At 42.6% G+C, this 14,036-nt stretch overlaps 1 protein-coding gene across 2 annotated transcripts in view; it reads left to right on the top strand.

Moving 5' to 3' along the window:
- Positions 1-7,019: 7,019 nt before the first annotated feature.
- The window catches only part of CLINT1 (clathrin interactor 1), a 47,916-nt gene continuing 40,899 nt past the window's right edge, over positions 7,020-14,036 (top strand). For both annotated transcript variants that reach the window (XM_080555762.1, XM_080555761.1), the window contains exon 1: positions 7,020-7,248. In XM_080555762.1, the coding sequence (XP_080411888.1) occupies positions 7,208-7,248 (41 nt within the window). In that variant the 5' untranslated portion in view covers positions 7,020-7,207. The remainder of the gene's footprint in view (positions 7,249-14,036) is intronic.

Here is a 14,036-nt window from a genome sequence, read left to right as displayed (position 1 = left end):
GTTAACTAAGAGAAAAGAAGCTCATTAGACAACTTGTTTTTTTTGTTTGTTTGTTTGTTTGTTTTTAACAGAAAAAGCAGCAGCACTTTCCTTCATTCTTTTCTTTGAAACATGATCTAATTAAAAAAAAAAAGTGGAGGCAAAAGATTTTTTTTTTTTTAAATTAAAGCATTGTCTCCCACTTTGAGATAGAAAGCCAGTTTCTCTGTCTAAAACTGGCTGGATAATTCCAGGCTGGAGAGTCCCAGTCTGCCAGCCTGTGAAAATGTCTCCATCTACTGTGTTTCGATCCAAGTCCAGCTAATTCTGAAAAAGTAATTCGAGGACTGTCTTGTAAAGTGTTGCCATGGCAGTTTTCATTTCCAACCAAATAAAAATATGACTAATTTTGGCTCTTAAAACATCATTTTTGTATCTTCCTATTGTTTGTTTGTTAATTTCAACCCATGAAAATGTATGACCTTTAAGAGAAAAAGTTGCAATGATTTAATTGACTGTGTCTTACCAGCTTATCAAACAGCAGTTGCCCTGGACCCTGGGTTGAAGATCATTTTGATACGACATTCCTTTTACCTGTTTAAGGGCTGTTTGCTAGTGTCAAGAGGGAAAAATGACAACTTTGTCCCCTCATAGTTCACATCTCATGAAAAGCCGTAGTAGGGCTTCATCTGATAAGACATGTAAGACATTTATGATATTGGGCATTACATATGAGAGTAGCCAGAGCAAGGAGAAACAAGGCTTTCAGAGAGCAAAGAAGGAACTTTGTCTTCCTACAGTTTTATGTCCTGTGACTGGATTCTCCAAGAATTAACAGACTCGCTCAGAAGCAGGAACACTGGTCACAGTGCTCTCCAAGGGGATTCCTAGCTATCTAACTGAACTACTACAGCCTTTCCCTGAAGAGGGGCATTCATATGGTATCTCTCTATACATTTTCATACATTCTATACATTTGTGCATTTTCACAAAACATAACTTCACATCCTTAAGCCTGCCACCCATCTCTCTCATTTGTTTCCGGTTGGCTGTTACGCCCAACGGTAATTGCAAGGGGACTGAGGGACACAAATACATAGACAGCAAGATCTCATAAGCTTTGTATCCTTAGGAAATCAGGCAAACAAGACCTTTCTGCCTTGGGATCTGGCACAGAGCTGAGTGACTTGGATTAGGGTCAAGCTGACAATGTACCAAACGGGAACATTTACTGGCTGCAGCCATACCCAAGAATTCTGACCTCACCAGTCTGGCATGTGCTTCTGGTTCAGCCCTGTTCTGCTACCAGTTTTCTAACTCTGGCCACTGTCACAGGAATTTTGGAACGTGAAATGCAGGCTGCTAACCAATACAAACCTGTCAAGGGCTGACTGTTACAAAAAGCAGACAGTTGCCTGTCTTTTTCTCCTCCTCCTGTGCAGTTTAAATTCTAGAGTGAGCTGGATTGTTGTCAGTGAACAAAAAGAACTTACTGGAACAGCTGTGTAACAAATACCAGCAGGAGGAAGATTCTTAGCGTAAACTGGAGCTAAAACAAAAGACTGAGGAATCTGGAGATGAGTTTCTGTAAGAAGAATTAAGATAATGTGTGATTCATATGATGGAAGAGAATTATATTATCAGGACCAGATCTCAAAAACAAACTCCTAAATTGTCCTTGGAAAGTACCACAGTCACTTAAAAGAAATTTTTAGGGGCATGACAGAAATAGCTGTGACATCATAACATCAGGACATCAGTCAGAGCATTTTTCCCCATATTTCACACTTCCTACAGTGGGAACATATATTCAAAATACAGCTCCAAAGCCTCCCTAGGAAAAGTGTTGAGTAATGTCATATCATTGTCATGAGGGATAGCTCAGAACATCTATTATCAGCCATCAGTTGGAAATCCTCAAGCCCCACATTTTCTTCCTAATTCAGAGCCATGCCCACGCTGCTAATGTGGGAGTAAAAAAATAGGAAACCAAAAAGTCCCAAGTAGCTCTGTAAAAAAGTGGAACTAATGATGACTGCTTCCCTGGGGACATTTATCTCTCTGTTGGTTTGTTTAACAATTAAATGGTAATATATTGGCAACAGGAATTCACCTCTTTCTAGACATCAGAGAATCCACAACAGACAGTAACATCACGAATGCCATGGGTACAGGAAAAGCAAGAATTTGGTGCTCGCTGGGCAATGGAGAATACTGAGAAGTGAACTGTGACCTTAAATGCTTTCTATCAAGGGCTGAGCTCAGCTTGCATTCCTTTTCCAGGAGCAGTAATAATAAGGTGTCCCTCATTCTGTCACCTGCTTTCAGGAAACTTGTAAGAATTTTGCATAACTATGTAATTCCCTTTGAGAACTAACCACCTCTGCCTCATCTAAGCGAAACGGTTCAACTCTTTCAAAAGACTGTGAGGAAACTGGGTGAAATCCATGTGGCCACAGTAGGGCATCAACCTTCATTTCTGCAGGCTAGGAAATAAGGCAGGACTAGGCTGAACTCTGCCTGATGTTAACATTCGATACAGCCTCTCTGCAGGGACTTTCTGCAAAAAAAAATGCCAGTGTTATTGTGGCAGAAGAAACTGTCAGAGTGGCAGAGTTGTCCTCCCAGCTTCTGAGACAAGTCACTACCTCTGCCTTGCACTCCCACTATTCCACACGCACAACATGAGCAGTTGTAGACAGCTCTAAACCTTAAAATAGGATTTTTTTTCACTTCTTGAAAACTCTGAAGTTTGCTACCTCCATTATATTCCTTTATAGTGAATCAGATAGGTCCTGGGCATGCAAGTCTGTTGGTAAATGGATGTACCACCGGTAGGCAGAAAAAGGACAATGTCAGGAGGGATATGGCTGGAACAGCATACATCGCTACCAGATTCTCCTTATTACCCTCCCCACGCTTTCCACAGGGAGAATTCACTGCCAATATCCCCTGTTTCTGCCTGCGCCCCAAGACTCTCCCCTTGTCCTTGAATGTGATATGAGCTCAGGTACTGAGTGGTAGAAGCTTTACAGGCAATTTTCAGACCACAGCAGTGACTGGAGCATTTTGACACTTTTTACCAGAGGCAGAACTACTCTGTAACAGCCCGTGTAGTGATCTTCTGTTTGTAACATGACGTGTTTGTGTGTATGGGATGTGTTACAGAAAGGCAGAAATCTGGATTTGGAGAAGCTGCAATTGTTCAGAAATGTCTGGTACACTAACCAGACTACAAACAGGGAATGTTAGTTCAGTGTTACTTCTGCCCTACTGACTAATACTTAAAACAAATACACTTTATGAAATTCAGACTTCAGATGTATAAGTGGGTAAAAAGTGGATCTTTACGAAATCATGGAAACAAATACTGCTTCAAATGAAAAGTTGGTCTCTGCCATTGCCTCCTTTCCCAGCCCCAATGTGTTTTTTCTTGACATTCCTTCTTCTTTTTTTTTTTTCCCCCCTCAGTTTAATTGTAAATTAATCACTGACTTGGACATATCTCTACTGTGCATTAATATGGTTGAAATTAAAACCAATATTGCTCTCCAGGCATTTAGAATGTGCATGACTTTTTGTGCACCAAATGGCCCATATTAACTTCTGGAATAGCCAGGTGCAAACTCTATTGCAGTGTTCAAATTAGTTCAATTTCTCTAACTGCTTCTCCTGTAATTGATGGCTCAAATTATAATAAAGTACATTTCCTCTACATGATATATGCTACAACTACTACCTGTTATGCTGAATATTGCATTGCTTTGAAACTGCATTACCCTCGATCTACACCGATCAGATCTCTCTTTTAAAGAAACTACTTATGCATCAGAAAGTGTCTTCACATCATTCAGAAATTATACATATGCTCATGCACTTTATCAGTAGCTGACAGAATGGGGATGGCAAAATTACTGTCAGTCATGTTGTATTCAATCTTACATAAAGACCTGCTTTTTACTGTACCCTAAAATTGACAATAAATGCCAGTCGTCTCTCCTTGCCCCATTACTGCATCCAGGCACAGCTAGTAATGCTTAAAAGATCTGCACCTTCATCTTAACTGCCGTTAAATTCCAGCTTCATTCTCTCTTCTGCATGTACTATTATTCTCCTATGCCTGAATCTAAAATACCTCCTCCTTACTCTTCTCTTTTTCTAAAATGTATGATTAGACCAGGTTGCATTTTTTTTTCTCAAGGAAACAAAGATTTATAAAAAAAAACAAACACATAAATCAACCAAATTCCGATGGCTTTCTGACTCCTGTTTCAGTCTAAATGTCAACCGTGATGAGAAAAAGGGAGGAAGAGGTTGTCTGATGTTGGGTAATGTGCACCTTCAGGTGTGGCTAGAGTCTGGACCCTGAAAGCTGCCTCTTGCGGCCCATCATGAGCTGGCAGGCCTGTTCCAGCACGTAGAACTCTGGAAGCTGCTTGCGGCTGCTCAAGGAAACCACTGCACTGACAAGAACATCAATTTCAGAGCACCGCAGCCTAATCTGGGGAACTTGCAGTTCATCAGAAATGTATTTAGAAATTTGGTTTTGATCCAATATGGACTGAAGCCAAATTTAAAAATAACATCATTTCTAGCAAATCAGAAAGGTCGTGCTTTTGCAAGCTCCAATTGCAATACTTTATATTATTTCTTCTTTAAACAGAAATCATAAGTGTTTTTTCCTAATCCCAGGACCAACATCCTCAGTTTAATTACAGAAAAAATGAAGGGTGGATAACAAAGAACAGGAGTCCTCCCTTAGCTTGCTTTGCCAGGTGTTACAATATGAAATTAAGGATCGCCCTCTTCCCAGTCCATGATGGAAGGGCACGTAGCAGTGCGGACAGCAAAACTGGTGCTGAGTTCAGTTAAACAACAACCACAGACAGATGATAGATGTGCTGCAGATTAAAATACCAGCTCAGTGTTCAGTGACATTCAAAAAGGCAGACAGTGTTAAGAACTCTTATGAAGGGAACCAAGAAAAAAACATAAAACATAAGTAGGCCATTCCGTGTCTTCAATACTGTATTCAGTGCTTGTTCCTCCCTTCATGTTTGAAAAAGCTAGAGTAGAATTCCAAAGCTATGGCACAACTTCTGAACAAGGAGAAAATAAGTATACCACAAGTCTTAGGCATAGTAAAGAAAACAATGCAGTAAGAAATCTAAAGATTTCTACATTCACAACTGACATTGAAAGGAGTAACACAAAATTATTATACACCATTTCCCATGATGTTTGGACTAGTAATACTTTTAAGCAGATGGTTTAAAGCACATAAGAGGAAGTATTTTTTCGTACAACACAAGACACAAAACGGAATTAATTAATACGGAATGTTATTGCTACAAGGTGTTGGGTAAACTAATCTAAGAGGATTCAAAAAGTAATCAGTTAAATTCATAAAAGCAAAGTACATCCAGTGCTCCTAAATGAAAGTTTTAAGACGAATACTCCAGAACTAACTAAGTCCCATAGACACAGGAAGTTGAAAATGGCAAAGATATACCTGGGGACTAATCCACCGACATTCACCTGTTCATACATAATTTACATAAACATATAGCACTCACTGTTAGTGTGCGGACTGGATCTGATGATTGATTTGGGATGTTTATTCAAACAGATTTCCCTGAGCTTTCACTGAGGTTTTCAGAAGACAAGCTGGGAAAGTACCTTGGTAAAAAGAGATAGTGGGATATCAGAAAATGGGCAGGTGATCAGCTGTTTAGCATTCCCGATTAGTTCAAAGAAATACCAACTATAAAAAGAGGTGACTGTTACTTGACCAGTAAATTGCAACCGGTCTTTCTCATGCCTTTTGTGGTCACTCTAACCAAACAATCAAAAGGCAAACATTTACAGATACATGTTGCCTTTAGGTAAAAGTTTACAGATATACATTATCCTGAGGCAAAACACATTCATTTATAACACAAGCACACAAACAAGAAAGATACATCAAGAATATATTATGGACTGACCATGGTACCCAGGCACTCTCTTTGTGTCTTGTGACTTGCAAAGAACTAGCCAACAGACTTCCACCTCTCCTGAGAAAAAAAATCTTCCTTCATGACTGCTCGTTCAAAACTCACATTGAAAACAAGCTGATAGGGAACAACAGTAAATGTATGTAACAAAACAGTCTGTCAATCCTGATTATTATAAAATCACTTGACTGAATTCACTGTTTTGATGACACTCAGGGAGCTGCAATTCCTGTTCAACACCATGCACAGACAGTATTTGAAGATGATCTTGCAATGCTTGGTGAGAAGTATGTTAAATCAGTTAATATCCTTCTGTGGCAGCTTTAATGTCTACGATTCTTTCCCCTGGCTTTTTGTCAATTGGCTTGGTCTTGCTGGAGGAGCGGGGACAAGGTTCCTGGCGGTGCTGTGCCCCAGCCGGTGCCTGCACCTCACCCTTTTGCCCGCTTTGCTGTGTCACACCTCTTACAGAACCCTGTAGGCCCTCAGGGGGCGTCCTGGATCTCTGGGCAACATCCGCATCAGGCTGTAAACCACGACCAGTAAACAAACAGTTGTAAAGATGGAATGCTGCCCTTCAATGAATTCCTTACAACAGCGCCATATTCCAGTCAGGCGTGACTCTTATGGCTGCGTTTGGCGGTTCGGCCAGCTGTCCGCACGGTGAAATCTCCCTCTTGTGAGGGAGAAGGCGGTGGGGCAAGGAGCTAACCACAGGTTAGGTGCTGTGGTGGTTTTAAGGCTGGGTCAGAACAGGGCTGTGGCTGCACCACAAGCCGAGGAGGGCACAAACCCTCTGATCCTCCACAGCGTGTGACAAAGCTTGTGGCACTTGGAGGCGAGCTGAGGTGAGGCGGCGAGCTGAGGCTACACCAACTGCCTCCTGAGGGACAACCATCGGGACTACAACTCCCCAAAACCCTTGCGCGCAAAGCCCAAGCTCCTAAAGAGACTAAAGCCTCCAGCAGGCATTGCGGAGCAGCCGGACCTCCCCCTCACACCGCACCCCGATGGGAAGACTACAGCTCCCGGCAGGCAGCGCCACCGCCGGGCCCTCCATTTCCGGGAGCGGCGCCGCGTCCCCGGGCTCCAGAGGCGGCTGCGAGCCGGAGCGGGCCTGGCTCGGCGGCGGGGGCTGCCCGGAGCGCGGCTGAGCGGAGCCTCCTGGGGCCGGCGGCGGCGGCGAAGGAGGAGGGCAGCGAGGCCGAGGAGGTGCCCGGGCGGTGGGCGCCATGCTCAACATGTGGAAAGTGCGGGAGCTGGTGGACAAGGCGTGAGTACGGCGGGCCCGGGGCGGGGGGGAAAGCGGGGGGGTGGGGGTGGGGGGCTCGGATGTGGCCCCTCAGCGGTGCCCGCGCTGCCCCCGGCCGCCTCCCAACATGGCCGCGGCGCCTCCCCCGCTGAGGTGGCGCCCTCCCGGCCGCCCCCTGCTCGCCTCGGCCCCTGCCCGGGGCCTTGGGTAGCAGCCCGCTGCCTGCCCCCCCGGCCCGGCCCGGCCTCGGCCCCTCAAACCGGGCGGGGGCCGCTCCCTGGGCAGCCCGGGGCCTTCCCGCTGTGCCTGGCCCTCGGCAGGGCCCAGCAGGCTCCCTGCGGGCTGCGTCGCATCTAGGGGTGCCCCCTTCTCTGCTAGGGGGGCTGGGGGGGGGTTGGGGAGCCCGTGGGGGCTGGCTCGGGTGGATGGGCTGTTGCCTGGGCCCCTTCCAAGAAACGGACGGTTCACATCCAGAGGAAGGAGGGCTGCAAGGAGCCAACCACCTGTACAGCAGCAGGAGGTTTTCAGAGCGCTCCCAGTGCTGCCACGTCTCTCCCAGTCTCTTTCCTCCTTCCAAAGGACAGGTCCCTGCTGCGGTCGCCGTTGGTTCGCCACCCCTGGTTTTAGAGGTGGAGTGGGGTAGAGGAAAGCAATGATCTACCCCAGCCCTTAAACTTTGAAATTGCTCGGGTATTTGCAAGTTTATTTCCTGGATTAGAGCCGCCTTCGGACTTGGCTGCTGTGGTGGTTACCGTGATCACGGCGTTGCTGTTAGAGAGCGTGACGTTACCGCTGTGTTTCTATGCTACTCCTTAAATTCTGGCATGAGCAAAAAAAAATACTATAGTGGAGGACTTAATAAAGATTAGATTTTGCCTACTTAAGTAATATGCCTTTAGGGTCAAACTTGAAGCACTTTTCCATGAATTGTGAACTTCTTAGAGGAATAACGTGCTGAAGGTCATAACTTAGTGTATATAGGAGGAGATTGTGTGCTCTAATAATTGTGTCTAGCCTTAGGGGTCAAAGGGTAAGTCTTTCAAAATTGAGGTTCCGTTCTGAACTTTTTAAAAACTTCTGTTTCTCCAAAGAGTTCTTAAACTGACCTGCTCTCTATAAAAACCTTAAAGGCAGCAAACTGAAGAGAAATGGCAGCTTATTCGCGATAATCAGGTGTTTAGCTTAGGATGCTGTGTACCAGACTGAGGCTTTTCCAGGCCAGGACTTCTGTTGAGGAGGTGGCTTACTTCTTTTTTTTTTTTTCCTCCTGTTATCAGCTTCCTGCCAAAAAATGTTAGCTGTTGCTAAAGTAGAGTGGTAATTGTACTAATGTGACATTGTGTAGATAGGAAAACCCAAATAGGCCCATCTTAAGTTCCAGGATTTAAAAGGACGCTTCCAGGGAACGTTAAATTTTGACTGTGTACTTTTATTTGTGTAGTATTAATGATCAGTGTGGCATTGGTAACAATGTCACTGTAATTAAAACATTTACTCCTAAGGATATTTTGTAAGTTATTAAGTCGAATTGTGCATCAAAATCTGTACTGGAAAAGACGTTCAATTTTCAAACCAAGTGCAGGAAGTGAATATCTCAGATAAAATGTTTTTTGAATAAACTTCAATTTCAGGGAATAACATTATTCAAATAAAACAGATTGTGTATTTAAAAGGGGGGGGGGGAGGGAGGAGGGAAGTGCAGTGCCTGGAGAGTAAACAGTATTTAGAGACATCAAAATCAATAGTCCCATTGTGTGCAGTGCAGATTTGTCATAATGTCTTCTGTCTTAAGGCCACAACTTACAAAATTCTCTACAGAGAGAGGCGAAGTAATGCTGTCCGCCTCATAAATAACTGCTGATGCTGTGGCAGGAACATACTGAACTTTAACTAGAATGTCCCTTTCCTTAAAAAAGGAATATGATTATATGGGTTTTTTGAAAAACGGGCAAATAGCCTGAAATTTTGCTGCTGCAAACCACTATCTTTGTGGGGCATGTTAGCTCTACACCTTGATTTCGCATTCAGCTGACATGTATCATCTTAGTATTTCAACTTGCTCGTCTGTCTCTTAGCTTTACTTGGTCTTTAGGTGGCTGAGAGCTTGCTTAGATCAGAGATCTCAAGGTGGAGGACACGTATGAAACGTTTTTCAGTGTCTGAAATTTCAGTAAGCCATGATGCACAATTAAGCTACTATTAATTTTTGGCAATGTCTGCTTCCTACTTAAAAAAAAATACTTTAAAATGGTAAATAAACTATTAAACTTCTTGATAGCTTTAAACCTACAAATTGGAACCTAGAATTACCTTCGTTACTTTCCTTATAGTGTTTCCTGAAAGCGTAAAAGTGTGGATCTGCATCCTCTTGTGCATAAGACAGTTATTTTTGATATTGAATGGTGGTCCTATTATTTGAAATTTAGACTATGATAGAGCATTAGATTTACCGTTCTAAGATGTGACAAGATGCTTTAAGTCTTGTTCTCCTGTTTGCAGTGTCACGGTTCTTAGTTTCTAGTGTAAGTCCACCCTCTTCAGTTTTATGTGGCTTGATTAGCTATGATCAAGCAGTAATGCTTCATTTCCAATTGGGTGTTGTGAAGAAGTTTGAGGCTTAAACCAAATAACTAATAAAGCTTCTCTGTGCCTGGTAAAACTTGCTTGTCCTAAGTTTTATTCTAAATAAATGCCAACCTTTTTCCACTCTCCAGTTTCTTCCCAGGTATTGTAACATGCACAGGAATTCTTCAAGTGTGTGGAGTTAGATTGAGTTTGTCTGGTTAGCTTGCAGTTTAGATGGTGCAGGTATAAACTTTACTTCCTCTAGAATAAAATGTGTTACACATTATTATGTGAATAAATTAACTTTAAAGGCAGTTTTTCACTTTTTTTAAGTGTTCACTTGTATGAGTTTTCTCCCCAGTAGATCAAAGCTGAACTGGAAAGCAAACTGCACAAATGCAGCCCTCCATGATCAATTCGCTCCCTCTGTAACTGTAAGCTCCATTAAAATGACAGGTTTCTGATGGCTCAATAAAAGTCCAGGGTGGTGCTTGATGTAAAATTAGTGAGTCAGGTAGCAGTCTGAGTCACTGCTGAGGTCATGTAGTAGAGTTTGATGGATTCTGTGGTGTCACAGACTTTTGCTGTTTGTGGTAGAAATGTGCAGCCGTTGTAGCCTGAACGCTGTATGCAGAAGGCAGCCAGTTTTTTCTGACCTAATAAGCTGCATACCAACATCTTAATATGGCAGAGCGCAGAAGCACACCGCATACTTCACATAGCTGGTAGGAGCATGAGCTCTAAGAATATTTGCATGTGGGAAGTATGCTGGCCACCAGCTACCCTGCTGCTCTGTTGCGTGATGGGTTTTGCAGCTTTATCTCTGATGGATAACGTTACCCCTGGATGTTTTGCTGCTCCTATGGCACTGGGTTCAGGTTACCTCCTGAAACGGCTCTGAAACAGCGCTGTGGCTGTGATGCAACTTGGGGTAAGTGTTATATAGGAACTGCTTGTGAGCTGTGTGAGGCTTAGGACCCGTGGCCTGGCTGGTAGTGTGTAGAAGCAGCTTACACTAGAAAAGTTGTGTTTTTATTGGTGTAAACACATCAGTGCTTTGGTAATCCAACCAGCAAAGGCCCGACCAGGTATCTCCCTAGTGTGTGTAAATAGCTGTATTGTCAAAAGGAGCTGCAGTCACTGAGATCTAATTCTGAAGTCCTGGATATGGAAATAGCGAGTATTATGCAACTTGGCAACTTCCTTTTTTAATCTTGTTAGACAAGTATGTGCTGTGTTTTGTGGTCCTGGTAAAATTTCTAGGGGAGTTTTACAAAGAAAGCTCCGTGGAATTTTTTTTAAAGAAATCAAGGAATATTAAGGAACCCTTTCAAAACAATTTTTTAGCTTGGCAGGAGCAGAAAGGTCTTAGCTTCACCTTGGGGCCAAGTTTGAAAGATAGGCCACCGTGTTTGTCTCTAACTTCCTTGAATTCCTTTTTCTTCCCTGTGAGTGGAGAAAGGGAAACTTCACTCCCACTTTTAAAAAGGTTAGAAAGGAAGACCTGGGGAACTGGACTTCTCATAGAAATAATGTGCCTCTATTAGTAGAGATGTGATTGTAACTTAAGATTTTTTCTAACTAGTTTCTGTCACAGACAGGTAGGACATGCAGTAAGCAGGATGAAAAACCTTTTGTCCCTTGAGACTAGATTGTAAAATCACATCGTGACACAAGGGACAGCCACTTTCTCTGAAATTTCTTTACTGTTCTAAGCTTTTGTTAAATGCATGACCCTAGAATGAGAGCTCATTTTAAACACCTTCCACACATCAAAAGGTGAGAAACAGTCTAAATAAAAATTTGGTGAAGGTGATAAATTTCAGTGAACATCTGGATTATACAGATCTGTTAAGGAAGATGAGAACGTTGTCACTGAGGTTTTTGAGCTTCTTGGATATATATTTAAGGAAAGTCTGTGAATTTCTTGCCAGTGTTAGGAACATAATAGCTGCCATCCTTCTGGTTTTATTATTTTATTTTTTTCCATCTCCCTCTTCTAGTTCAGTTGTTTGTCCCCATAGTTGAGTCCTAACTGCTCTGCAGTTACTGCTCTTAGCCACACCTTGCTAGTGGCAGAGCAGGAATGTGTTGGCACTCCCTCCTGTTGTGGAGTGGGAGTGGAAGTGTTACAGAGCTATGTTTTCATTCATTTTGCAAGCCTGACAAATTGCCCAAGTATAATATTGTAAACTGTCTTTAAATGGAGAGTAAATTGTCTTGCTTAGAACTTGTTTAGAACTAATTGTAATGTTTGTACAGATACTAAATACTTGAAGCATTTATAACCCTTGAATTTGTAGAGGTAGGCATTAGGGTCCTCTACTACTTGTTCTGATGTTACATCTGTGCAAGGATCTTTAACACAAGTGGAAAAGGAAGGGCTGAAGGAGCTGCTGTCATCAGCTCCAAAACAGCAGGCTAGGGGAAAAGTTCTGCTAGTTAATGAACAGAGTGTTTTCCTTAGTGCTGTTAATTGTACAAGTTGTAAAAACAAGGGCAAAATCTTGGTAAAATGGAGTGAATTACTGCTTTGATATTCATTGCAGTTCTTAGCTGTTGTAGCCTAAAGTAGTGCAAATAAATCAGGCATTGTGCTTCAGCTGAGGAGTAGAGGTTTCTGGATTACTCCTGCTTCACAGATAAGGAAAACTAAAAGAGTAGTTGTGCCAAACTAACAGTGAGTTGATAATGGTATAAACTCTGGATTTGTTGAGTCCCAGTTTCATGCCGCTGTCTGCTGGCTCATGTTATGTCTGCATTATACTTTATTAGTTTGGTAGGTAAATAAATAGCGGTAAGTTACCCTACAATCACATGCCTTACAGTCAAATCTGTAGTATGATCGTGTTTGACCAATATGTAAGTAGGATCCTACTTGTTTTCAGCTTGGGGAGGGTTAAATCCTCTTGCCTAACTAATTTCCTTTTTTTTCCAATGTGCCTGTAATTGTTTGTGTTTACAGGTAATTTTCTAATGGTCTGTGGATTTGTCCACATAGACTATTGAGCTCTCCTGTAATCAAGTACTGTTGGCTGGTTTAGTAATAGCAGGTATTATGGTAAATGATCTGTCATATGATATAGCCAGTGCAAGGGTAAATAATTGTCTAACACTAGTCCGTTGCTGTCTGACCTTCCTGTAAACTCCCTTGTTCCAGTTCCAGGATCATTTAGTTTTCTTTATACTTGAGAATTATTTTGGTTTGCATAAGCGAGGTCTTGAGAGCACTGAACGCTTCCCTTGTTTTATGTAAGGGACAGTTAACCCTCCCTGCATGAGTTATCCTCCTATTGCTGCTTAAGAGATGTCCTGCTGATAACTGCTTTAAGAACGGCATTTAGTGTCATTATTGCAAGCAAGGTGATGATTATTATCTCCAGCCCCATAAGGACTTGTCCTCTGCCTGGTTACCAGAGAGAGAGAGGTCTTGGGAATGCAAAGGAAGATCGTGTTTAATATCTTCTGGCTCTGCATCAGTGTGTGGCTGTGCCTGCCAAGTGGTTGTCATAGCAATTCGTTCTTAGGGCTTTCCTCCTTCCTTTAAAAACTTACAAAAACCGTTACTGCTTTTTACAAACAAGGAATAAAAATAGTTGTAGTCTTTGGGCCATGTAATTTAGCATTGGTGATAAGCATCTCTGCAAGTGGCATGCTCCGTTACCTCATGTACATAGGTATGTCATTCTGCTTGAATATTCAATTAGTGGAGTAATCAAAAATAAGCAAGTACTACAAGCTGAAGTGTATACTAAGAGTTAGCGGAAGGTAATTGTGATCGAATATATGGGTTTTGTCAACCTGCTCCTTAAAGCGAGGCCATTGTTCAAATGTAGCCTTGCCCTTCCACACCCTGTAGAAGGTAACAGCCCTTAGTGTTGTGTTACCTGATGCTAGGTGAGGGGTTGGTCTTCTGTGCTTTTAGGGAATCTAAATGATGTGTACGTGCTTGAGAACTTCTGTGTACTTCAGGTATTTTTAAAACATAATTTTGCATTGCCTTTCCAGAAATAAAGCTAAGCTTCTGCTTGGTAGGCAAGTTAAGCTAGTCAAAGGTAAAGCCCTACCTACCTCAATGTGCAATTCCAGTCAAAAGGATTGAGGTGCTCAGCTCAGTTCTGTACTAACATCTCTCGGTCATGTTGCCAGTTAGTATATTATAAAATGTTTTTGATTTGCGTATTTATTTTTATCCAGGGTACTTCCAAAGCACGGTGTAGATGTGGAACACACCACAGCCATCT

Source organism: Anser brachyrhynchus (assembly GCF_964034855.1).
Source record: "Anser brachyrhynchus genome assembly, chromosome: 14".
Lineage (NCBI taxonomy): Eukaryota > Metazoa > Chordata > Aves > Anseriformes > Anatidae > Anser > Anser brachyrhynchus.
The sequence above is the reverse complement of the archived record's forward strand: the minus strand, read 5'-3'. Positions and strand labels throughout refer to the sequence as shown.